The sequence below is a fragment of the Poromitra crassiceps genome (assembly GCF_964638095.1).
Source record: "Poromitra crassiceps genome assembly, chromosome: 5".
In the NCBI taxonomy this organism is placed as follows: domain Eukaryota; kingdom Metazoa; phylum Chordata; class Actinopteri; order Beryciformes; family Melamphaidae; genus Poromitra; species Poromitra crassiceps.
The window spans coordinates 53,483,356-53,510,793 of record NC_139642.1 but is presented as its reverse complement, the minus strand read 5'-3'; the positions used below and the strand labels follow the sequence as shown (position 1 = coordinate 53,510,793).

General features: G+C 42.2%; 1 protein-coding gene across 1 annotated transcript; it reads left to right on the top strand.

Moving 5' to 3' along the window:
* Positions 1–79: 79 nt before the first annotated feature.
* LOC310776612 (putative E3 ubiquitin-protein ligase HERC6) lies at positions 80–26,038 on the top strand (the record flags this gene model as incomplete). The annotated part of the gene is made up of 19 exons (XM_083636788.1): positions 80–140; positions 893–1,120; positions 2,246–2,337; positions 7,891–8,018; positions 8,252–8,397; positions 11,755–11,833; positions 14,086–14,182; positions 14,387–14,564; positions 14,963–15,114; positions 16,189–16,305; positions 16,540–16,638; positions 16,970–17,149; positions 19,903–20,043; positions 21,383–21,549; positions 22,859–22,925; positions 23,030–23,100; positions 24,983–25,166; positions 25,339–25,441; positions 25,751–26,038. The coding sequence occupies 19 exons, from the start codon at positions 80–82 to the stop codon at positions 25,969–25,971; spliced, it is 2,511 nt and encodes an 836-aa protein (XP_083492914.1). The 3' UTR covers positions 25,972–26,038.
* Positions 26,039–27,438: the final 1,400 nt, after the last annotated feature.

The window sequence follows — 27,438 nt, the reverse complement described above, 5'->3', positions numbered from 1 at the left end:
ACCTGTGTATGAAGATTTTTATTTATTTATTTGCTAATGTATGATTTTCCTATTAACATACAGACTGGCTGACATACGTATGCCAATACCAGTGATTCAAGTTGCTTGTGGAAACTCCCATTCTTTGGCTTTGACTAAAGGTAAGAAACTAATAGGGTTGGGTGCAGAAACCCGGTACCACTATGGTACAGGTAGCTTTACAACCGGTACTTACGGACCAAATTGCAACACAGATTTAGGTGCCTCATTTCGGCACCATGCCCGTGCTGCTGAGTAAAAAATATCTGTTCTCCCGTGCTCCAGAACCAGCGCTGCATGCTGCACGCTGCACGCTGCACGCTGCCCTAAAATCGTTTGGAGCACTGCTTGAAATTCTCTTTAAAAAATCCACTTTAAGTATCATTTTAGCACCGGTATCGGAAGAATACGAAACGATATGCAATCATACTGATGTCATCATTTTGGTGTGTTTACATGACATTGCCAGCCCTAGATAATGAGATTAATGAGACTATTGATTATGATTTGTTTTCATTTGACTAGCAATCTCAAATTTGTGTCACAAATCACTGATGATGTTACTGATGCTGTCACAATTTACATAATGTATTACCGCCTCCTTCTGGTTTTATCCATCCACTGTTTCCCTACATTCTGTCCCTCTTCTTTTGTGTCACTGTCACTTCGTGACACAAAATCATGACTAACCCGCCCGCAAAATCGTGACTAACAGCGTTGACAATTTTAATTATGATGATTCTGCAGTCTTCTTCTCATACCCAGAAAGACGTATTACACCTCATTGCCGCAAATGTGCCTGGGAATGTCTGCTTGTTGTGATTGTAAAAAAAGAAATTTATTTTATTTTATTTTATTTTATTCCACTTTCCAGGAGGAAGTGTCTTCTCCTGGGGGTTGAACAGTCATGGGCAGCTGGGTCTGGGGAAGGAGGTGTCAATGCAGTCCATGCCGGCCAAGGTGCTGTCTCTGACTGGGATAGCAGTGGCCCAGATTTCGGCCGGAGGGGCCCACACCCTGTTCCTCACACTCCCAGGCCTGGTGTACTGCTGTGGGGCTAATAAAGCTGGCCAGCTGGGGCTCAACAGGGTGGATGAGAATGGTGCGAAGATACTAGGGATGGATGCTCACAGGCACAAATTACTAGTATTTTCATATGATTAGACTTAGTATGGCTGTCAACTTTTAATTCTTTGTGGTACAGGTCAGATTTTATGCCTGTCTAAATTAGGGCTGTGCCGATTCACTTATCTCCCGATTCGATACTATCACGATACTTGGGTGCCGATTCGATTTATATTGCGATTCTTAAGTATTGCGATTCTACGATTATTGCGATTCGATATTACGATTTATTGCGATTTTTGTTTCTTTTTTTCTTTTCTTTTTTCAGTTTGTTTGCTTTTTTACACTAGATTAGAACATGGGAAAAGTTGAATCATACACTAGAGACTGTATATCATGAGTAGGGCTGGGCGATATAGTTAAAAACAGGGGCGGACTGGGATCATAATTCAGGCTGGGCATTAGATACCAAGCAGGCCAGGCCGATATGGGCCGACGCGCGTGAAATTTGGGCCGTTTGAAGCTCAATGTCGGTCGTTTGAAGCCCAATTTGGGCCGTTTGAAGCCTAATTTGGGCCAAGTCCAATTTTACAATGAGATGCACCCACTTTAACCCTGAAGTGTAATTATTACTTCAGACTAACTAATAAAGTAATACAACCACTAGTAAACCAGTAGGCGGCACCTGACCTGCTGTTCAGTGAGTGGCCTGACTGCAGCACCAAAAAAAAAAAAAAAAAAAAAAATTTTTTTTTTTTTTTTTTTTTTTGCTTTTGCGATTATCGATTCTTGAATAAAATATCGATCCAAAAAATCGTGACATTAAAAATCGCGATACTTAAGTGAATCGATTTTTTCTCCCACCCCTAGTCTAAATAGTGAATCTAATATTTAGACCTGCTTAAAAAAATTTATATTAGCCACTTTATATATATATATATATATATGCATATCTTATAGATGGCATCATATTTGGGATATTTAGCACCAATGTAATAAATATCCATCCAATAATGGCATTTTGATTGCTTATCACTTTTATTAAGTGATTGATTGAAACAAACAGTATTATTACGAATGGAAAAATGTCATTGGTCATAATTTTGAAATAAGCATGTTTTCCGTCTCCATGCCTAAACACATTTGTTGCTGTCTTTAACAGGCAGGTTCAACATCTGTATGGTCCCTGCCCTCAGAGCGCTGGGAGTCTCCTTCATAAGCTGTGGAGCGGCACACTCTGCTGTTTTAACAAAGGTATTCACTCCTTTCACACTCTGGTGTTTTAACAAAGGTATTCACTCTTTTCACACTCTGCTGTTTTAACAAAGGTATTCACTCCTTTCACACTGCTTCCTTCATAAGCTGTGGTGCGGCACACTCTGCTGTTTTAACAAAGGTATTCACTCCTTTCACACTCTGCTGTTTTAACAAAGGTATTCACTCTTTTCACACTCTGCTGTTTTAACAAAGGTATTCACTCTTTTCACACTCTGCTGTTTTAACAAAGGTATTCACTCCTTTCACACTCTGCTGTTTTAACAAAGGTATTCACTCCTTTCACACTCTGGTGTTTTAACAAAGGTATTCACTCCTTTCACACTGCTTCCTTCATAAGCTGTGGTGCGGCACACTCTGCTGTTTTAACAAAGGTATTCACTCCTTTCACACTGCTTCCTTCATAAGCTGTGGTGTGGCACACTCTGCTGTTTTAACAAAGGTATTCACTCCTTTCACACTCTGCTGTTTTAACAAAGGTATTCACTCCTTTCACACTCTGGTGTTTTAACAAAGGTATTCACTCTTCTCACACTCTGCTGTTTTAACAAAGGTATTCACTCCTTTCACACTGCTTCCTTCATAAGCTGTGGTGCGGCACACTCTGCTGTTTTAACAAAGGTATTCACTCCTTTCACACTGCTTCCTTCATAAGCTGTGAAGCGGCACACTCTGCTGTTTTAACAAAGGTATTCACTCCTTTCACACTCTGCTGTTTTAACAAAGGTATCCACTCCTTTCACACTCTGCTGTTTAAAAAAAGGTATTCACTCCTTTCACACTGCTTCATAAGCTGTGGTGCGGCACACTCTGCTGTTTTAACAAAGGTATTCACTCCTTTCACACTGCTTCCTTCATAAGCTGTGAAGTGGCACACTCTGCTGTTTTAACAAAGGTATTCACTCCTTTCACACTCTGCTGTTTTAACAAAGGTATTCACTCCTTTCACACTGTGCTGTTTTAACAAAGGTATTCACTCCTTTCACACTCAGCTGTTTTAACAAAGGTATTCACTCCTTTCACACTGCTTCCTTCATAAGCTGTGAAGTGGCACACTCTGGTGTTTTAACAAAGGTATTCACTCCTTTCACACTCTGCTGTTTTAACAAAGGTATTCACTCCTTTCACACTGCTTCATAAGCTGTGGTGCGGCACACTCTGCTGTTTTAACAAAGGTATTCACTCCTTTCACACTGCTTCCTTCATAAGCTGTGGTGCGGCACTCTGCTGTTTTAACAAAGGTATTCACTCCTTTCACACTGCTTCCTTCATAAGCTGTGAAGTGGCACACTCTGCTGTTTTAACAAAGGTATTCACTCCTTTCACACTCTGCTGTTTTAACAAAGGTATTCACTCCTTTCACACTGCTTCCGTCATAAGCTGTGGTGTGGCACGCTCTGCTGTTTTAACAAAGGTATTCACTCCTTTCACACTGCTTCCTTCATAAGCTGTGGTGTGGCACTCTGCTGTTTTAACAAAGGTATTCACTCCTTTCACACTGCTTCCTTCATAAGCTGTGGTGTGGCACACTCTGCTGTTTTAACAAAGGTATTCACTCCTTTCACACTCTGCTGTTTTAACAAAGGTATTCACTCCTTTCACACTCTGCTGTTTTAACAAAGGTATTCACTCCTTTCACACTGCTGTTTTAACAAAGGTATTCACTCCTTTCACACTCTGCTGTTTTAACAAAGGTATTCACTCCTTTCACACTGCTTCCTTCATAAGCTGTGGTGCGGCACACTCTGCTGTTTTAACAAAGGTATTCACTCCTTTCACACTCTGGTGTTTTAACAAAGGTATTCACTCTTTTCACACTCTGCTGTTTTAACAAAGGTATTCACTCCTTTCACACTGCTTCCTTCATAAGCTGTGGTGCGGCACACTCTGCTGTTTTAACAAAGGTATTCACTCCTTTCACACTCTGCTGTTTTAACTAGGGATGCTCCGATCCGCGTTTTTCGCCTCCGATATCGATACCGATATGTGGGGGGCCAGTATCGGCCGATACCGAGTACCGATCCGATACCAGTGCTTGACATTAATGGCTGTCCAGTTGCCCTTGGCAACCATAAAAAAAAATGGCCTGTGGTTGCCTCAGTGGCAACCACATTTTAAACAATAGGGACAGCAAACAGCAAAATATGTACCCCAAAATAAACATGTTTCTTATATTCCTAAAACCCTAAATCAATATTAATCACACACAGACTCTCTCTCTCATCTCCCCCATGCAGCCCTGCAGTCGCTAGGCATCAGCTTTTGGTTGCCGAAACTGTAATATGGTTGCCATTCTTAGTCACCTTATATTTAAGATACTATGCACTTAGTCAACTGGCATGGGTTGGTGGTACAATATGGAAATGATTCCTGTCAGAGAATCCTTTGTTGTTTGAGCTTTGATTATTTCCATGAACTGAGTTGAACATACAGATATTACAGGATTTGAAATAAACATAAGCAAATAAATGGTCTTGAGTTTAATGTAAATCCAACAAATATGACAGTTATTTCTGTTATACAATAGCTAAGTACACTGTGTATTGATATAAGTAACTAACGTTACCTCTCTTGTTTAGCACATATTAACAGATTGTCTTAATAAGGGAGAGTAATAAACATTTCAACTGTGTCCATACACCAATAAACCAATACAGAATTAGGCTACTATTATTAGCGCACAATAATCAACATTAGCCTACATAATCCTACATTAGCCTGAACAGCACTGATAATAAGGTAAGGTAACTTCATCTGAAAAGTAGGCTACTTAAACCGTCAGTCAATTGAGCAAGACCGTCGCAAGTAGGCTTTAAGGCTATTCTAAACAAACAAACAGAATGAGGTACAATTATTCACAACATAAGTATCACAGCTTACATGTAGGCTATGTGCTCACACAAACTTCAGGGTGATAGACAGTCCATATTATTGTCTCTGCACAGCGTTTCAACGACAGGTTGTCTCTGGACAGCGTTTCACCACATGAGCATGCAACAGCTGCTGCTCGTTAAAGATCGTTAACTAGCTGCGGAGTCGGAGTTGCTCAATCAAGCACGGCTGCGTCAGGGAGATGAGAGAGGGAGAGAGAGGGTCCGTGTGTGTGATGTCAGCTTATCAACAGGGCAGCCCTGTGTCAAACTGGTTGGCGTAGCTAGCATGAAATACCTCCAAATAGGTGATCCTTTGGCTTGCTCCATGCTGTTAGCTGCTGCTGCCTAGCCTACATCAGCTTGTTTGGAAACAGTCTACCCCAGGCGTGCTGAGCACGTTGCTAGCGTATGACATCACACGCTGCACACACATAGAATTAGAGTGAATAGAACGGCCCCTATGGATCGGTCTATGGATCGGGCCATTTGCCACCGATACCCGATCTAGAATTTTGTGCTATATCGGGGCCGATACCCGATACCAATATCGGATCGGCGCATCCCTAGTTTTAACAAAGGTATTCACTCTTTTCACACTCTGCTGTTTTAACAAAGGTATTCACTCTTTTCACACTCTGCTGTTTTAACAAAGGTATTCACTCCTTTCACACTCTGCTGTTTTAACAAAGGTATTCACTCCTTTCACACTCTGGTGTTTTAACAAAGGTATTCACTCCTTTCACACTGCTTCCTTCATAAGCTGTGGTGCGGCACACTCTGCTGTTTTAACAAAGGTATTCACTCCTTTCACACTGCTTCCTTCATAAGCTGTGGTGTGGCACACTCTGCTGTTTTAACAAAGGTATTCACTCCTTTCACACTCTGCTGTTTTAACAAAGGTATTCACTCCTTTCACACTCTGGTGTTTTAACAAAGGTATTCACTCTTTTCACACTCTGCTGTTTTAACAAAGGTATTCACTCCTTTCACACTGCTTCCTTCATAAGCTGTGGTGCGGCACACTCTGCTGTTTTAACAAAGGTATTCACTCCTTTCACACTGCTTCCTTCATAAGCTGTGAAGCGGCACACTCTGCTGTTTTAACAAAGGTATTCACTCCTTTCACACTCTGCTGTTTTAACAAAGGTATTCACTCCTTTCACACTCTGCTGTTTAAAAAAAGGTATTCACTCCTTTCACACTGCTTCATAAGCTGTGGTGCGGCACACTCTGCTGTTTTAACAAAGGTATTCACTCCTTTCACACTGCTTCCTTCATAAGCTGTGAAGTGGCACACTCTGCTGTTTTAACAAAGGTATTCACTCCTTTCACACTCTGCTGTTTTAACAAAGGTATTCACTCCTTTCACACTGTGCTGTTTTAACAAAGGTATTCACTCCTTTCACACTCAGCTGTTTTAACAAAGGTATTCACTCCTTTCACACTGCTTCCTTCATAAGCTGTGAAGTGGCACACTCTGGTGTTTTAACAAAGGTATTCACTCCTTTCACACTCTGCTGTTTTAACAAAGGTATTCACTCCTTTCACACTGCTTCATAAGCTGTGGTGCGGCACACTCTGCTGTTTTAACAAAGGTATTCACTCCTTTCACACTGCTTCCTTCATAAGCTGTGGTGCGGCACTCTGCTGTTTTAACAAAGGTATTCACTCCTTTCACACTGCTTCCTTCATAAGCTGTGAAGTGGCACACTCTGCTGTTTTAACAAAGGTATTCACTCCTTTCACACTCTGCTGTTTTAACAAAGGTATTCACTCCTTTCACACTGCTTCCGTCATAAGCTGTGGTGTGGCACGCTCTGCTGTTTTAACAAAGGTATTCACTCCTTTCACACTGCTTCCTTCATAAGCTGTGGTGTGGCACTCTGCTGTTTTAACAAAGGTATTCACTCCTTTCACACTGCTTCCTTCATAAGCTGTGGTGTGGCACACTCTGCTGTTTTAACAAAGGTATTCACTCCTTTCACACTCTGCTGTTTTAACAAAGGTATTCACTCCTTTCACACTCTGCTGTTTTAACAAAGGTATTCACTCCTTTCACACTCTGCTGTTTTAACAAAGGTATTCACTCCTTTCACACTCTGCTGTTTTAACAAAGGTATTCACTCCTTTCACACTGCTTCCTTCATAAGCTGTGGTGCGGCACACTCTGCTGTTTTAACAAAGGTATTCACTCCTTTCACACTCTGCTGTTTTAACAAAGGTATTCACTCCTTTCACACTGCTTCCTTCATAAGCTGTGGTGTGGCACTCTGCTGTTTTAACAAAGGTATTCACTCCTTTCACACTGCTTCCTTCATAAGCTGTGGTGCGGCACTCTGCTGTTTTAACAAAGGTATTCACTCCTTTCACACTGCTTCCTTCATAAGCTGTGGTGTGGCACACTCTGCTGTTTTAACAAAGGTATTCACTCCTTTCACACTGCTGTTTTAACAAAGGTATTCACTCGTTTCACACTCTGCTGTTTTAACAAAGGTATTCACTCGTTTCACACTCTGCTGTTTTAACGAAGGTATTCACTCCTTTCACACTGTTTCCAAACCTTGGCTGCAAGATGACTGGTTTGATTTATAGAACGTAAAAGAAAGGTATCTTTCCAGTGGGTGTGGCACTGCTTCTTAGCTCCTCATGTCATTTCTAGGACGGCAGGGTATTCACTTTTGGAGAGGGAAGCCAAGGGCAGCTGGGCCATGGCTCCACTGCTAATGAACAGGGACCCAGGCTGCTCCAGGGCCTGGAGGGGCTTGCCTCACAGATTGCATGTGGCAGGTGATGACTAGGAATGTGCACACTGGAATTCCATTATGATTGGAGAGCCTCCAGTTTGTCATTTTATAGCTGACACAATGTAATTATTACAGCATGTTTACAATAATCTGGATAAGAGCTTATTATTCCATTTAGAGAAACCTTAGCACAATACTTATGATGTACCAAAACTATCTGTGATACTGTTGACATCTCATCCATTTTCTTCTTCACTGTTGGTTTTGCTCTTCCAGCCGTCACACCCTGGTATTGGGCTCCTCAGGCCAACTGTGGGCTTTTGGCAATGGGGTCAAAGGTCAACTTGGGACTGGAGGTTCAGAGGGCAGTCTGACCCCCACTCTGGTACAACTTCCTGACAGTGCAGCAGTCGTACCAAAAGGTATGTATGGGCCAGTGTTGTGTTTCGTTGAGTATAATGAGGTGGATGGTGTGAAAACGCTTTCGATTTTGTTCACATGCTTTCTAAAATGTATATCCACGGAAACGCATTCAATGGGTTGCTATGGAAAGTTTAACAACAGTGTGGACTATAAATAAAGTTGATAATAGAGTTGATGAGTTAATGGCTGAACAGTTACAGTAATCCAAATTTAATCAAAATTGCAATATGGCCTATTGCAATTTTCAAATTGTTAAAGGCAAAATTAATGTGTGTCAAAATAAATATTGTCAGGTGCAGATATGTCCTAGCCTACACATTATATTCTACAGACTTAAGAAAACATCTTTGTTTTGCTACAGATCCACCACCCCCAAAGAAATCACACCATAATCATTTTAATATACTTTTCAATGAAAATGAGAATAATGTAAAAAATACCATTCCCTCTCCGTAAATCATATCGCAATTGCACTATCGTTCAGCCTTTGTTTTGTTCTTAGACAGTGCTTGAGACTTAGAAAAGCTGAACAGACACAACATCTGCATCTAGAATGTTCAGTCAAATGACTACCGTAAATTCCGGACTATAAGCCGCGGCTTTTTTCCCGTTTTTTGGCCTTTTTTGGCCCCTGCGGCTTATATAACGGTGCGGCTTATCTATGGATTTAAAAAAAAAAAAAAAAAAAAAAATCTCTCTTTTTTAGCACTCTTTCTAACTATAAATCCACTTCTGTTTTAATTTCCTCTCTTGCCCTCTTTTAACAACATAACATAACATAACATAACACAACACAGGTAAGCAGAAAGAAAAAGACGAAGCAATCACCGCCATGAATGAGGAAATGACTCACCTGCTGGAGGCTGGAGATACACGGCTTGGGCTAAACTTTTACTCCGTGAAACACTATCGATTAAGTCCGACATCGCTCAGAGGTTTGAGCAGCTTGAAAACAAGTTTGAAAACGTGCAGAAGTCCATCCACTCAATCACTAAAGAAAATAAGGCAACCGCGGCGTGAACAGAGTTTCTAATGCGGAAAAGCGCATCAGCGCACTGGAGGACAAAAACAACACAGTGAGTCCGAAAGTGGATAAAATGCAAAAACAAATCGAAACCCTGCACACGCAGGTTGATGACTTAATCAGCAGGAGTAAAAGAAATAACATTCGCCTGATCAATGTAAAAGAGGGAGCTGAGATTGGTGACATGGACGCTTTCGTGGCAAAATCCTGTGTTACATCCTGGACCTGAAGGAAGGCGAGAAACCACCAGAGGTGGACAGGGCACACCGGGCGCCTCGGCCACGTCCAGACCCCGGCCTGCCACCGAGGGCCATCTTCATCTGCCTACTCCGCTGGCCCGACCGTCAACTCATCCTCCAGGCTGCGGGGAAGAAGCCCCTCACCTGGGAGGGTACGCGCTTTTTCGTCCGGCAGGACCTCTCCGCGTTGGTGCAACAGAAACGCGCAACATACAACAGCATCATCGAAAAGGTTAAAGTCAATGGATATCGCTTTGGCGTACTGTACCCAGCGAGACTCGTCATAACCATTGATGGACAGCGGCGGAACAAGAGCTCAAAGTGAAACTGCCGAATATCTTTTGAGTTGGACTGGTCAATAGTACTGTGAGTAACTAAAATAAAAAAATAAAAAACGGAATTCTCTCTTCTTTAGCACTCTTTCTAACTATAAATCCACTTCTGTTTTAATTTCCTCTCTTGCCCTCTTTTCACCACACCGCAGACACTGTGTGCACTGTAAAAAAAAACAAAAAATACCATTAAAACACCCGCGGCTTATAGTCCGGTGCGGCTTATATAAGAAAAAAATAGTCAACTTTGAAGGTGCGGCTTATACACCGGTGCGCCTTATAGTCCGGAATTTACGGTATTTAGGAATCTTGATTTGAGGAATCCCTTTTTGACCCTTTTACGTGATATGGTCGAGAAAGTCTGTCACACCTTGGTTTATGATATGTTGCTGTAATACTAGCAGGTTCAAATGACATGTCTGAATTTGTTTTAATTTGTTTGACTGAGCAGACATGAAAATAGCAGCTGGGTGGGATACAAGCTTCAGCTACACTTCGCCCATAGAGGTAGTGTATTCAACTTATTCCATTTAAAAAACACTTTTTATTTTATTTTGTATTTTATTTTTTCTGATTTCCGCCCCCATTTTCTCCCCAATTGTACTTGGCCAATTCTCCCTGCTGCCCTGGTCGCTAGCGGTTTGGACGTTTTCTGCCATTTTGTGAATGATGACTTTTCAGACACGATAATTATTCCGGGCCGGTGGGATTAAGTTGTTTCAACTTTGTTCCAGAAATATGTCGTATCATGTCGTGAATGATCATTTCTCAGACACGATAATTATTCTGGGCCGGTGGGCTAAGTTGTTTTAACTTGTCCAGTAACACACTCTGTGTGTGATGTGTCTTCAGACACGATAACTTGAACGATAGATGAAACGTCAGTCATCCAAAAATAAACCCGCCGTTTAGCAGGCTTATTTTTTCACCTTAGAGGTGATGATTTTGGGTAGGGTATGTAGGGAATGTTTCCCTTTACAAACTATCGTCCTGAGTTTTTCCACCAAGGACAGCGGTCTAACCTGATACCTTCTGACAGCCATCTAGAAGATACAGCGGTGAAGGAAGATAGGACCTTTCTGAGAGAAATATGGTCTATAAAGCAGTGGTTCTCAGATGGGCGCCTGGGGACCCCCAGGGGTCCTTGAGGGGGTTCCAGCCAAAAGGGGGGTACTTTATTTCCCCTATAATTCCATTCATAAGTAACACAATGACTATTTTAGTGATGGGTTTTATACACTTTCTGTAATAAAACATCCACTGTAAAAGCATCAATCTTATCATATGGGGGACCATGGGACAAAATCCTATCAATGGGGGTCCGTGGTCTAATTTTTGTCAGTTTAGGGGTCCGTCATGTGAAAAGATTTGAGAACCACTCGCAAAGGCATTAGAGTTGAATGGGAAGTCTGAAAAACATAAAGCCGCTATAAAAAGCCAGCAGCCATCACCCAATTTCACATCAGGAGCATCACAGCCTGATTTTCCTTCATATCCCCCATCATTTTATGTGCCGGTATGGATGTGAAATAGTTCTTCAATTGCATTCATAATGGTCTTAAAAAGTCTTTAATTGAACTGAACCTGCAGAAACGCTGGATGGAGGAGCTAATTGGGAGGCTAGATGAGACCAAGCTGCGGAGTTATCTGGAAATGGAAGGCGATGACGAGGACCAGAGGTTCACTTTTATCATTTACATTTTCTTATCTAGTTGCACTAGTAAAACATCAGTTGTATATTGCTGTAATATTATACTGTATATTTCTCTTTCTCCAACAGCGAGATAATGTGGACATTTATGACAGGTTCAAGCCTTGTTGCTAGCTTCACAAAAGCCAGGTAAGTCCTTTGTTATAGCTGCTGCTTTTGTTAAGTTTTGGTGGCAAAATCAATATTATCTTATTACATTACATTACATTACGTCATTTGGCAGACGCTTTTATCCAAAGCGACTTACAATAACTAAATAAATTAATATCTCATAATCATTTAGGAAAGTCACCTGACACAGCTGTTGCGGGATTCACCACCAACCACTCTCACTGTTTTACTACCCATATAGATTTTTAGAATTCAAAGAGACTCTAAACAAGTTGATAACTTATTATCTGGTAGAAGAGAGAAACGTTTCTAACCTTGCAGGGCAGCTAAATTCGCACGAGATCATGGGATCTCACACGCCAAATCCATCTTGCCATGAGCCAAGCTGCAGGCTGCACTGCAGGCTGCACTGCTCACACCAGGTTGTTCCAACCAATCAGTGGCAGCTACAGGCCGGCTTTAGCTCTGTTCACTTCAGCTATAATGGGGGCAGAAAAGCTGTTTAGGTTTAGCTCTACAAATGTTAATATGCCACTTTATGAACTTTTAATAATTGTAGTAGACAAACGTAACAATGTGGATTCCCGTTATGAGGTCAGTTTATCAAAATAACACCTATTTTGATTTTTGATTTGAGAGGACCAGAGACCGGGGACTAACCGCCCACTCAGCTGATGCCAAGCCGATTTCAGAGCACCTCGGCTGGACAACATAACAGCACTGCCTCAGGCTCTATTATGTAATGCTTTTTTTGTTTGAGATTTGAAGAGTTGGTCGCATTTAACACCAATACGCCCTTTGTTTTGCATGGAGAGGTTATTGTGCCAAGCTCCGTTAATAATCTGGAACACCTTGACGGAATTAAGTCAAATTTGGCTCAAACATCCTCTTGGACTCAAGGATGTAGTGATTAGATTTTGGTGGTCAAAGGTCAAGGTCACTGTGACCTCACAAACACCATTTTCAAGCTACAAAATATGTAGCCAGACCCCGCGTGTATATTGGCCCAATCCCACCGCAGCTAGTAGCGCGGTCCCGCTCCGCTCGACTCGACTTTTGGTCTCATCCCACCGGTATAAACCGGCCCAGCTCGGTTAGATTTGGGGCTGAGCTGGGCTACTTTTAGTACCTGCCTCGTCGGGGTTCTATTCTGTGAACCCGGGTCCATACCGTGACGTGAAAACATTGTAGGCGACTGATTGGTCAGGCAGAATCGTGTTTACTCTCTATATCCTACTGACTGTCAATGCAGCGCTGCATACCAGTTTACTTACCTTCTCTTCTCTTCTATTATGCTTTTCTATCAGTCTTTTGTTTTGCTGCCTTCGCCTCTGGTGAAATAAAATCGGCGCGGTGGTTTCAATTGTCCAAAAGTCCGCTGCTCTGAAGCGCTTGTGTAGTTAGTGCTGCGTCGGCTCCGCTAGGCCGCAGGCGCCTGGTGAAGCCGCGGTTTTGCCTGGTGAGAGGCCGCGGGGGTAGAGGCTTCACTCTAGCGCAACCCCCGTCCCTCGCGCCCGTCCCTCGTGCAGCGCTTGTGAGTTTTGACTAACAACAAAGTGATATCCATTCTCCTGGTCGATTGTCACTTTTGCCCATGTACACTGTAACACCCGCCCAACATGCTGTGATGCTATGAGCTGGCTGCTCAGGCCAGGATCAAGGACTGTGATCATGCCAGCACTGCTCTCTCTCTCTCTCTCTCTCACACACACACACACACACACACACACACACACTGTAGGTAATTTAGAGGCACCAGTATTTCATAAACAGTTTAAAAGTTCTGTGTATGGATTTAATTGTAACGTTATGTTATAGCCTATTTCAGAACATGGGTGGAGGGCAGATATGCGGTCGCTGTGACGACCAGGTGTGGGCGGGGGCAGATGAAGGGCGGTCGAAGCAGAACGTCCATCGGGTTGAAGCAAGTAGAGCCGAGTGGTGACGGGCTGTGCAGGGCTGTAAAATGTGGTGGAATTGAGCCATATGGGACCTGCGGCAATTTGGGACTCGGCTTTTAATTTAAGTTTTACAGTAAGTGAATGGGAAGGTGTGTTCAAACTTTTGACTGGTACCGTACATATATTTCAAATTGCCTTTTTTGCTGTGAAGTGTACAGACTCCCCTTGGGGTGATGTTGCCCTAAATAAATAAGAACTGAAACTGACTGAACTGAACTTCACTTGTTGGCATATTTTTACAGCCACGATGGGGTATTCTTAGTATTCTCTCTCTCTCTCATGCTGTGCCTTGGGTCTTTGTCTTATCAGCGGGCCTCCACCAGACCCAGGTGCCTTAACTGTGGACCTTGAGGCTGCTGTCCGAGGTTTCGACCGGTTACTGAAAATACCATGGATCAAGGAATCAGTTAAGAGCAGCCTGTACAGTTTCACATAGCATGCACATTTGTCATGTATTGAGTCAATGATTAAAACAAACTAATCCTCTGTTCATGTCGGGGGTCGGTCATGGGGTCGCTTGTATAAGAAACACTAATTTACATAATTACAAGGCAATGAATGCATGCATTTTAAATATTGTTGTTATCTTATTGCTCTCTTTTCCATGTAGGCAAAGACATCATTCTTTGTGGAACATTTTGTTGTATCAGGACCTGTCCTGTCACCAGAGCTCTACATGATTCTGCTGTCGTGCCCCCTTCTCCAAGAGGAGGACCATGTCATAGATATCGTGTTGCCCATGGCAGAGAGTTTAGTGCACATGAACGAGAAGAGTCTGGCAACATTACGTAAACAACTCTAAAGTTTTCATTTCAGAGGTTTAGGGAGGAATGTGTATGAGGTTATGCTGTTTACAACAATACCACCGTACCTTCTGCAGGGAAAATTCATATGGAATGTGGCCATGCAAAATCACCAATATAATACTGAGATTTGGATTTTCTTTCCTTTTTTTTTTTACATGAATTGAAATCTTACATGGAATATTATATGTGCTAAATAATGTTCATGGAAGCTATCAAAACCAGTTTTATTATGTCTAAAATGCATAAAATGTGTCATACACCGTACCGTGTGTGTGTGTGTGTGTGTGTGTGTGTGTGTGTGTGTGTGTGTGTGTGTGTGTGTGTGTGTGTGTGTGTGTGTGTGTGTGTGTGTGTGTGTGTGTGTGGTATTGTTTCTGCAGGAGGCTGGTGGTCTTCCCTGGCGCCCTCCATCATAATCAAGCACATCATGGTGTTCAAAAAGGCCCTGGCCTTCATCCTCACATCCAGCACTGTGGGTCCTCGCTGTCCTACGCTCAGAATGCTGATGGACGTCCTCAAGATGCTCTACAAGGTCGGATGGAGAGAGGGATAGATAGACAGACAGACAGACACTCTTTCAGTCTGGGGTCAATTAAGAAATCATATTGCTCATTCTGGGACTCGTCCTTTGGCGGCCATAAACACAGAATTTGGCCCACAACCTTTTGTCCAGCATTGGTCAAACATCTTATGACTAGATGATATTTGAAAATATGTCCAAATTAATTTGAATTAAATTGTAAATGTAAATTAGTGAATGAAATTTAAAGTCGAGCGGAAACGCAATTTGCACAGTGACTTCCTTATCGTGACGTATTTCCGAGTGAAACAGAGAGGTGGGACATAGCGTTTGGAGGGGTTTGATTTGACCATTGAAAAGTGGGCGTGTCTGGGACGAGGGACTGACTGAATGCGAGACGAGTGCCCTGTCCTGCAGTGCCAGTCCGATACATAATGTATTTTACCGGACAAATCTGAAACCTATGTTACAAACACAATATAATGTAAATACAGCGCTGTGCACTGCATGCCCGCTGGTTGGTTCACTGCACCGAGCCCCAGAGCAGAGACCTGGTTAGCGGTTGCCCCCGGGCAGACAGCTGCTTCCTAGCCAAGCGAGAGTGATGGCTGCCGGTCTTGAAGTGGGCCACGAGCCACGGTATTCCTGGAATGGTAGTTAACGAGTCAATTACATGTCTTTCTACATTAAACAAAGTCATTACCATTTGTTTTATTTTGATGTTGCATGCATATTTGCTGTTATATTAACATTTATGGGATAGCAAAGTTTGCCTGTATAGGCAGCCATGTTGCAAGCATTGCTGCTTGAAATTTTCTTCTAGTCATGAAGATTGTGTACCAGCTGTCATTATGGTTGAAATTAGTTAGTACCAGCTGATGTAAGCACACTGTAGATTTTATTTGACAGAAAACATGGTTGAATTTTTTATATAAAAATCCAAAGAAATATATAATTTTTGTGAATTTTTAGGCATTTTAAATAGATGCACTCTGACCAAGGATGTGATCTAAAATAAATCATTTTTCATTTCAGCTTGACTTTACTATATTTTATACAAGTTCATCTGTGGGGGTTTTTTCACAGGTGAACAAAACTGGAAAGCAAGTACCACTGAATACCTTTTATGTGGATGAGATCACTGGTAATGTGCAGCCACTAGTAGAGGATGTCTTTCTGTGGCGTGCATTCTCAAAATTGGAGGTTAGATTTTTGTTTGTTTGTTTTTTCAATGAAATTCCACTCACCTTAAGAATTCAAAAATACCTATTTCTATGACGTCCAATCAATATTTATGAACATGAATTCTCTCTAAAAAATTTTTTTAACTGTCTTAGACATAGGAATAAGAAGTGAATCTCTACTGAGCCGTATTGATGCTCAGTGCTAAATGATGTATAATATTGTTATAAATGATCAATCAATGTTTTCTTAAAGGATACAGAACAGACGCCTGCCATCTTCTGCCGCTACCCGTTTCTGTTAAATCTGTGTTGCAAGATTGCAGTCTTGAACATCCATGCATCCGTAGCAAAGGTATCATCATATCATCATCATCATCATCATAACTAAAAGTACAGTATTTACTGTCTATTTATAGTAGCTCTTTATTGTATAAAGGTATTTGTAAGGTGATGAAAAATGCTGAAATGGATTAGAATCTGCTGCAAAGACGCAGTATGTATACTTTGAAGTTGAACTTGAAGTAGGAAAGTTTGATATACGGTATGCTGCTTGATAGATGATATATTCTCCATTAACATTTTATTACATGCATACTGTTGATTTCATTGCATAATGCAGCTGCTGTTATAATTTGCCCTCTGTGTTTCCTTGATAAATAAGTGCCATTGTTTGTCATTTACAGGAACAGCACCATTTTCTTCATAACATAGATCTGATGTGGCCCACTGAGTCGATGGTCCATCCCCCTGACTGCCCCCCTGCCCCGGTCTTCCAGCTGAAGCTCAGACAGCTGCACCTCATCGAGGACACCTTCAGACAGCTAGCTGCAGCTGACCACTGCGCCTTCGAGATGGAACTGTTGGTAAATATGTGGTTCAAACTTTGGACGCTTGTGTTTTGTAGATACATTTGAAAACTAGCATTTTTGCATTTTGAAATGTATTATTAGCCTGTCTAGCTTGATTCCAGAGTAAAGAAACATTTCCTTCCTGAAGGGGTGAGTCCAAATATCGAACGGTTACATGGTACTGTAATAGGGCCATATGATACATGATGATGAACGGTTACCTGGTACTGTAATAGGGCCATATGATTTCCGCAAATCATGGAATTTGTTAATAAAAATGGAATAAACTGTAAAACATTGAATGTTGCAGAATTTTCCATAATCTGGCTGAAATTGATCAAAGGTAGGCCTAATTATCAAAATCAAAAGTAGACATAATTATTGTAGATTTTGTGTGGTCTTGACTATATTTCAAGCATGAAGACTGCCTTCTACAGCATCATTCAGTCGCACTGGTGGTATATAGAGCCCTTGCTACAAAACACCAAAAAGAAGAAGAAAAAGTCATTACTCACATTTGTGCCGTCCACTCAGCTGCTGTTCATCATCACTGGAGCAGTTGTCTCACCCCACCCTCTCCCCTGATCACCACCAACGTCATGGCTCCTGTAGAAATCCCTATCGGGGAATTATCGTATACGTCACTGACGTTCCCCTATCTCAGCTCAAGAGGAGTGCCATCATATCATGGAGGGGATTATCTATTCTATATGTCACTGACGCCGCCCTCTCTCATCTCAAGAGGAGCGTCATCATATCATGGAGTCATACGCCACACTTATACTGTATATTTGTTCAATAACGTTTATTAATCCTTCCTACAAGTCTCTCATGATTAAAATTATTGTAAAATAGGCAGAGGGAAATAATTCCATTTTCAATTGGGTTGTTTTGAGAGAGGGGGGTCAGTCAATCTTGCGTGGGACCCTTACATCACCTCACAACTTGGTTTTCACTTTGAGAAACATGTCAAAGAGGCTTTCAGAGAGACAAGTCATCAGAAAATATTCATCCTAACCCCTAAATTGAAATTTAAATGGAAAAAATCTCATATGGCCCTACATGGTAACCGCGGTTATCTGAGTGGAAAGACAATTGCCGTCTTCGGAATCGTTCACTCATTCACTCACTCACTATTCCCCATGTGGTGTTTCTCATATAGTGAACTACTGTATATGGGGAACGACCAAATGAGTCTCGGACACTACACAGATTTTCGTTTAAAGATCATTGCGTCACAAGATGTGCCAGGTATTCATGTGACGCAAGCAATCCACGCCATAGTATCACATAAACAAACCACCAACCTCTTCAGCAGATTGAAATGTCCTCAGTTAGTATTGATGTTGCATGTTTTGACTGCTAAATCCTAAATGGCTGAAATTCTAATTACATGTGTGGTTTTGTCAACTATGGTGATGTCTCCTAATAGCAAGCTGTAAAGTTGCTCGTGCTGGTCAAATAGCTCACAAGCTTGTTAGCTTACTTTCTTCTTCTCCTTCGGTGAAGACGACCGCATTGCATTGTGGTATACCGGTGAAAATGTAGGGTACATTCGCTGTTCACTAGAAATCGCTGTGCTTTGTGGGTATTTCTGTCATAGGGGACCAATTCCGAACAGGACTACTCATTGTTTTCAACAATTATGGGAATAGACGTTCTGTTGCTTTAAAATATTCCGGGCCTGTCTGACCACGCCCCACACTTTGTCTATAAATCACCTGTGGAGGTGTGAAACCACTGATAGTACCACTAAAGCGCAAATTATGCTCGAGCGAAATCGCCGGCGCTGACTGCGCCGAGGGGGTCGCCGCAGCTGGGCGTCCTATCGGCGCAGCTCGGCGGAGGGGGCGTGCAGCTGCTCGAAAATGTGACTCCGCGGCGTCAACTCCTTGTTGTGAGGAATGAGGAAATGTTATTTCCTCATTTAACAGTGCTTGTCTCTCATCTAGCAAAGCCTTCTGCAGGCTCACCGGAATGAGTTTTGAAATGGAGGGACAATAAATGATGATGATGATACATGATTGCAAGTTCTTGGTAAATGACACGGTAACGTTTTGAACATGTACCGCAGCCAACGCGCCGAGTTACGTTCGCGTATGCACAGTCTCGCTGTGGCCGCCATTCGGCGACAGGGCGCCAAGTCGAGGTTGCGCAGAACCATGCCGGGCACTTTAAAGTCTGGAAAGTTAGTGTCTCCACTGAGATAACAGCAGTTCCCATGTAACCGTTTGTTATCCATCGTGTTCAACGCTACCTCTTCACTAATTATTTTGATTAATTATGGGAGGACTCTTTAAGACACCCTGTGAGGAGATGGTGCAGTCCAGTACACCAACCTCTGTGATTAACACACTGTGGTACCTGCTCGCAAGGCCGACCTGAACTCATCTCAGCCCCTCAGACAGCAAGCTGACTGAGGGCTAAAGCTCATTACACACTGACAGCGTTACTGTTTGTGCGATTAATTTGCACGTGAAAAATATCTTTCGAACATCTCTACAAAGTTTCGTGAATCCATTTGGAACTTAGGCTCCTTTTTGTGATTGGCTACATCCATTACCATGCCCCCTTTTGGCCAGTGGGCGTGGAAAGGCAATCAGTTCTTAGTTGGCCCATGACCTACTTGTCTGGAGGTAATAAAATGTTAAATTGGAGATAAGTGCAGAATACTGATGATATGCAAACATGCCACCAGGAAACTACCAATGAGAAAATAGGTTTGAGTTCTAAACACTGGTCCAACTTGCCTCATCTATGTTCCCCAGGTGCAGTTTGTGGAGGACATGAAGGTGACCAACGTCAACAGAAAAGACTTCTTCCTCCATGTGTTTGATGAGCTGATGGCTCCTGAGTCTGAGATGTTCATGTACAACGAGAGTCTGACCCTCGTCTGGTTCCCGGTCAAGGTCAGCTTCATGTTCTCTAATGTCCACTAAAAAGACAAGACCCATAAGCCAGTCAGGCTCATCCAACTCCACCGGCTTTTCTCTCTGCTCCATGAATTGCACAATCTCTGTGCGTCATTTCAAGAAGTGTTTGAGCACTGCTCCTTGGCTCAACCATCGGACGTCCGTGTGGTAGAGTAGGCCATGCGTAATACTGTGTTCTATAAAAGAGCCTCAAATTGACAATGGTTAAGTCCTTTGGATCTGATCAAATTCACACATTACATTGTCCATTTTCAGGCTCTTGCAGTATAAAGGCTGTTACACACCAAGAGCGATGCGAATATACAGCACGAAATTGCTATGTGAGTTTTTACCCACCTGTCAATTACAGCAACAGATGTGTGTACACGTCGGAAGCGAATTTCTGAAAAATCCGAAGAGTCCGAAAAAATAAACACCGCAATAACACTCAGCGAAATTTCACCGTTGGTATGCACGGTTGCATTGACTGATATAGGTTCGAAAAATATTATTGACCTGCGAAATAATCGCACGAAAATAACGCTCCCTGTGTGTAAGGACCCTAAGGCTTCCTGATGTAATATGTACATATTACATACAAATATGTAATAAAATGAACCCAGAGACCTTTAATATAGAGAGACACTTCACCAATAATAAGGAATAGAGTACCGCAGGGATGACATATTTTTGTAGGCTTAACCAGAAATCTCCATTTTGGTTCGTCAGGGAAAACGTCTATGGGGTTTTAGAATGGGGATTTCACTTAAATGCATAAAACATAGTCTGTGGTTAACAAAAGTTTATGGGAACGCAAATTTGAGTTCAGCAGGATAATCTTCACGAACGATAATCACTTTTATGCATTTTGAAGCATTTTCTAAAAAACACGTTTTAAAAAAACGCATTTACGTTCCAAAAGTCATAAAAGTTGCTGCCAGCAGGGCGGTAAGCAGTAAATGATGTACAGTAAATCACGGTCGGAATCGGCAGAAGGGCAGACTGCAAAATGAGAGAGAGAGAGAGAAAAAAAAAGAACCCCACACACACAGGAGCAGCAAACTGGGAAACATTGTATAATATATTATAATAGTGTTACTGTCGCTGTGTGAGGACTTGGAATAACATGTAAATACTGAAATGTAGTGTGATTACATGTGTGGATGCACAGCTCTTTGATATTGCTCGATATCATAGAGCCCCTCTGCGGCCATTTTACACTTTTGCTCCCTTCCTCAAGCCATTTGGGGCACATGTTTTCAAGTAAAAGCAAATTTCAGACAAATACCGGACGTTACTTAATCTTAATGATCATGTTCTACCATCAAACCAACAGCCCAGAGTCAGGGAGAAGGATTACTTTCTGTTCGGGGTGCTGTGTGGCATGGCTCTCTACAACCACAACATCGTCCACCTGCCCTTCCCATTGGTTCTCTTCAAGAAGCTGCTCGGCGCCAAACCCTCGCTGGATGACATGAAGGAGTTTGAACCTGTAGTGGGAGAGTAAGGATCCATTCAGTGCATTTTAACCTCTTGAGCTGACTGAAAATAATACATACCGTAAATTCCGGACTGTAAGCCGCACCGGTGTATAAGCCGCACCTGCAAAGTTGACTATTTTTTTCTTATATAAGCCGCACCGGACTATAAGCCGCGGGTGTTTTAATGTTTTTTTTTTTTTTTGTGTTTTAATGTTAATTACCATATGTAAGGGTTCATGCACAGAGGGGATTGTCGGGAAAGAGATGGCTGTTTGAGGAAGCTCCCATTTATTAACATTTCAACAAAACAACATAACACAACACCACCTGTGTTGTTTTTTACAGTGCACACAGTGTCATACAGTGTCATACAGTGTGGTGAAAAGAGGGCAAGAGAGGAAATTAAAACTTATTATAGTTATATAGGATTTATAGTTAGAAAGAGTGCTAAAAAAGAGAGTTTTTTTTTTTTTTTTTTTTTTTTTTGAAAAAATCCATAGATATTAACCGCACCGTTATATAAGCCGCAGGGGCCAAAAAAGGCCAAAAAACGGGAAAAAAGGTGCGGCTTATAGTCCGGAATTTACGGTAATTAAACTTTCTGCATAACTGAAAAGCAGCTTATAACTTTTTTTATAGACAACACTTTGTAGGAGCCATGAGCAGGTCACACTTATGTTGAAACAATTTAAAATGCACAACCTGCATGTAGTGACTATCCCAAAAAAATCAAAAACTTAATCAGTCACTTCTGTAGGTGTGTAAGGAATGTTCTTCACTCGTATCCATATAAGAAAAAATATAACGTCCAGAAATCAGATTCCCATTTGGGTGATGATGCCACAGGCACTCCCATGTATTGATCACCAGGTTGCAGAAGAAAAAGAGTACATTACCAAATGATATGTTGAGTATGAGATTGAATGCCGGGTTTGACCAAGACAGCGTTACGGTAAGAATCGTGTGCTCCTACCACCTACAGAGACAAAACTGATTCTCATAGTGATTACTGCTAGTTTCAAACACCTGTGGCAAATTGTGCTACCTGAATCACATGGAAAAAACATATACTGCCATCTTGTGGCCAGAATAAATCTCTACACCACAGAGTGAACCACAAACAGACAATTCTAAGCAAACATCATTATTGTAATTTAATAATTTCAGAAATAAATGTTCAAGTTAGCTGTTAAGCTGTTAAAGTTCGCTACGAATAAACGGCTCCTACACTGTAAATGCAATACACTTTTTTTAAACATGCAAAATTCCAAGATAATATTTCAGAGGGATGCCAGTGAGTAATAAATTAACCCTTTTCCAATACTTTGCAGGAGTTTGCGGTACCTCTTGGAGGACTACACTTCTGATGATGTTGAAAATATGGAACTGAATTTCACGGTATGTTCACTGACTGACCTGTCAGTTATCACAGTTATGCACAGTTACTGGTATTCATTTTGTACACTACCCAGTCTTTTACCTCTCATCATTGTTGATTACAGGTCACCTGGAATGGCAGAGAAGTGGAACTTGAGCCAAAAGGAAAAGGAAAAGTTGTCACAAGTTCAAACAAGTGTGTTTCTTAAAATAACTAGTGTCTTTTTGGGGACGAGGATAATAGTTGAGGACTTGAAGCAGGCTGGAACGTGGCATGTCTCCAATGAGGTGTTGAAGATCTCAGTGAACACTTGGGCCAGCTGATCAGCACAGTGCTTTAGGGCGTGAGAGGGTGAGGGTGAGGGTGAGGCGGGTTGCCTGGTAACCCGGCGCTGTGACTAGGTCCACTGGCGGAACGAAACAACAATTATCCACCAACCCGCTTTCACAACTTTCACATCGGAGGCGCGGATCCTATTTTCCGTGCATTTTGCGGCTTTCAAGGTCGCTGTGAAAGCGGCTAGAGTCAGGGCCAGCTGGCTTTCGTGACTTCTGCCTTTTTATGCCTCCGCCGGCGATAGCCAGGCCGGAGGCATTATGGATCCGGGTTGTCCGTCCGTACGTACGTACGGCTGTCCGTACGGCTGTCCGTCCGTCCGTCCGATGTTTGTTAACGCGATATCTGAGGAACGCCTGGACGGAATTTCATCAAATTTGTCTCAAACATCGACTTAGACTCAAGGATGATCTGATTAGATTTTGGTGGTCAAAGGTCAAAGGTCAAGGTCACTGTGACCTCTCGAACGCCATTTTCAAGCTTGTTAACGCGATATCTGAGGAACGCCTGGACGGAATTTCATCAAATTTGCCTCAAACATCGACTTAGACTCAAGGATGATCTGATTAGATTTTGGTGGTCAAAGATCAAAGGTCAAGGTCACTGTGACCTCTCGAACACCATTTTCAAGCTTGTTAACGCGATATCTGAGGAACGCCTGGACGGAATTTCATCAAATTTGCCTCAAACATCGACTTAGACTCAAGGATGATCTGATTAGATTTTGGTGGTCAAAGGTCAAAGGTCAAGGTCACTGTGACCTCTCGAACGCCATTTTCAAGCTTGTTAACGCGATATCTCAGGAATGCCTTGACGGAATTTAATCAAACTTGTCTCAAACATCGACTTGGAGTCAAGGATGAACTGATTAGATTTTGGTGGTCAAAGGTCAAGGTGAGCTCTCCAACGCCATTTTCAAGCTTGTTAACGCGATATCTCAGGAATGCCTTGACGGAATTTAATCAAACTTGTCTCAAACATCGACTTGGACTCAAGGATGAACTGATTACATTTTGGTGGTCAAAGTTCAAGGTCACTGTGACCTCTCACACACCCAATTTCCAAGCTCTGTAACGCAACATCACAGGAGCGCCTTGACGGAATCTCTTCCAATTTGCCTCAAATGGCGATTTGGACTCCAGAAGGAACTAATGGCGGAGGCATAAGTCCGCGTTGCGGTCGTTCGAGTTTTTTTTGTGGTCAATTTTTTATTGATATCAGTAGTTCAGCATAGTTACACGACATTATGACAGACATTAGTCAGGATGCATGAGCCCTTGTGACTTCTGCCTTTTAAAGAGCCTGTTGACATAGTCTCACGTGGTCAGACCCAACGTCACACGTCAGCAAGCTGGCTACTGCGAGACTGCTGTTGACGTCTCTCTCCTGAATGCAGAGAGGTGTCGGAGACAAATAAGACAAATTCCTCGTATGTAACTTGCATACTGTGGCAATAAAAGTGATTCTGATTCTGAGGGGGGGTGGGTTGAAGCTGTCAGGAGGGGGACTGAGGGGAGGGGTGGAGAGGTTGGCGGCCTGGTTGAGCAGATGAGAAGTGTCGCAGGGGATGGGGGAATGGGTGGAAATCCTAATAATTATGAACATTTACGTCATTATAAAGGGTGACTCTGAGCTCTCTCACCTCCCAGGACAGAGAAAGTGTGATGTCTGGATCCAACATCTTGTGCATTACTTTGCTGAAACTACTTTTCTAGTTCTGACTCAATCTCTCTCTCAATAGGAAAGATTTTGTCGACGCCTATGTCAACTACGCTTTCAACACGTCAGTGGAGAAGATGTTTGAGGAGTTCAGGAGAGGCTTCTTCAAGGTGTGTGACATCGATGTGGTGGAGTTCTTCCAGCCAGAGGAGCTGCGAGGAGTGATGGTGGGCCAAGAAAACTATGACTGGGAAACGTTTAAGAAGGTTTGCAAGTTTTTGACTTTTGAATCTCTTTGATGACAATCAGGAATGTAATCATTTCACATATACAGAATATTGTGTTTAGGCTAGTCATGTAGACATGGATATTGATGAATGGGACATCAACAACCATAATATTGTGTGTCAGAAAAGTTTCTCCTGTGATTCGATCTAGAACACAGTATATGAGGGAGAATACCACGCCAACCATCCCAACATTGTTACCTTCTGGGAGGTGTTTGACGAACTGACAGCAGACCGGAAGAAAGCTTTCCTCCGTAAGTAATGCTACACAATTATCATTCAAATGGACTTAATGAAGATGAGGTGAAGGTGTTGAGTTTTTCAAATGTATGTTTTTGCCGTTTTGAGTACCATAAGCCGAGTGCCATCCAGTTCCATTGTATTGGAGAAAAGGCAGACATCTCTAGGGCCGATATCTCTAAAACTCAGGCAACTAACACAAAATTATGTAGATTGGTAAATAGCACTCCAGGTGAGAGGAAAAATATGTATTTTGGATTTTAGGGTGAGCTGGCTTTTTATGATGTTCCTATTTAACATGTCTTCCTATCGCTTGTCATCAGTGTTCCTCACAGGTTGTGACAGAGTGCCCATCCTGGGCATGGACACAATCCAGATGAGAGTCGCTGTCCTCCCCAACTCCACTGAACTGCATTTCCCGGAATCCCTCACCTGTCATAATCTGCTTCTGTTGCCCATCTACCAGAGATACCCAGCCAAGAGGACGATGCACAACAGGCTTATTCTGGCTATTAATCACAACAGAATCTTCTGGAAGGAATAATGCACAACAGGTGTAGGAACAGGCAGGTTAGGTGAGGAGGGAGGGTTAGTTTCAAAATATAATCTATTACTGCTGCTTATCGTACCTGTTAAAATTAGTTGAACTTTGATTTCTTTGTTACTTTTGAGGTATTTTGCCACCAAAATCTGCCAAATATTTTATATAATACTCTTAAACCTTAAAAAATATCTTATACTTTGCTTGATGACACTTGTTCATGTGCAATGTTAAAATTGTATTCCATAATATGATTGGATATGTTTACACCGTAGTGCAGTTTAGGGGTATTAACATGTATAATGACATTGTTGGATTTACACTATAACAAAGGTCCCCCCCCCCTTCCCCACAATTTTTTTATCCTATTTTTATCCCCCATTAGTGCTAATTTTAATTTATTTATCTTGGGTGCTGCTCCACCCTCTGCCGATCTGGGGAGAGTATAACCAAGGGTTAGATGCAACATTTCACCATATTCATTTAGCTTTGGTGTTTTGCCAAAACATACAGGGTCAATGTACAGAATGATGCCATTTAAGAGTGTCTAGATTAACACATTGACTGCCAGACGTTTTTTTTTGCTGTAGGTAGCTTCTGCCAAGCCGTTTTTTGAGGATTATGGCTCATTTTATAAGAGCCGAGGATTCGTTTCAGCTTGGAGTTTGTGAACATACAATATCTCAAAAGTACTAATAGAATGTGTACTTTCTCTGTCTAAAAGAGTTAGTTTGTAGAGTTAGTAGTTATGTAAGCATTAGCAGTTGAATACAGCATGGTTTTAGCGTGAAAAAGAATATTCAGAGATAAACGGCTTTTTGTGAAATTGGATGGAACGGTCACTTTAACCATTCATTTTTGGCTCTCTCTCTCTCTCTCTCCCTCCCCCTCTCGCTCTCTCTCTCTCTCTCCCTCCCTCTCGCTCTCCCTCCCTCTCTCTCTCTCTCTCTCTCTCTCTCTCTCTCTCTCTCCCTCCCTCTCGAGTTGCTTCAACTCCGCCCTCCGTGGGCGGACAAGCTTGTCACCAGTCAGTGCTTTGCTGCTCTCCTGTGCCTGCATGTCTGGGCCGCTGTTTGAGGAAGTCGGGATGGACTCGCTCGTTTGGAGTTTTGGTTGAGAGAAGCTTTTGCGATTCTGGTCATATTTATGCTGCGTGTTTCAAAGTGTGTTCCTCCACCTGTAATCTATCACCCGATCATAGTAGATCGGCTGAATCTATTATGTAAATTTGCAATCCCGCATCGCCAGCAATCAGCGCGAAAAGGAGAATGGCTGGGCTGAGAATGGCTTGACAAGTTAAAAAAATGCTTTCCTTTCTCTAGCCAGGAGAGCACTGTTGCCACTTAGTGGGTCGGTGGAATGGGTTGTAAACGTTCGGTGGCTCCAATAATTATATAAGAGATGTAAAAGGCTTAGATGCACAACCCACCGTCAAAAAAAAAAAATCGATGCCAAAAACGTGTAAACACG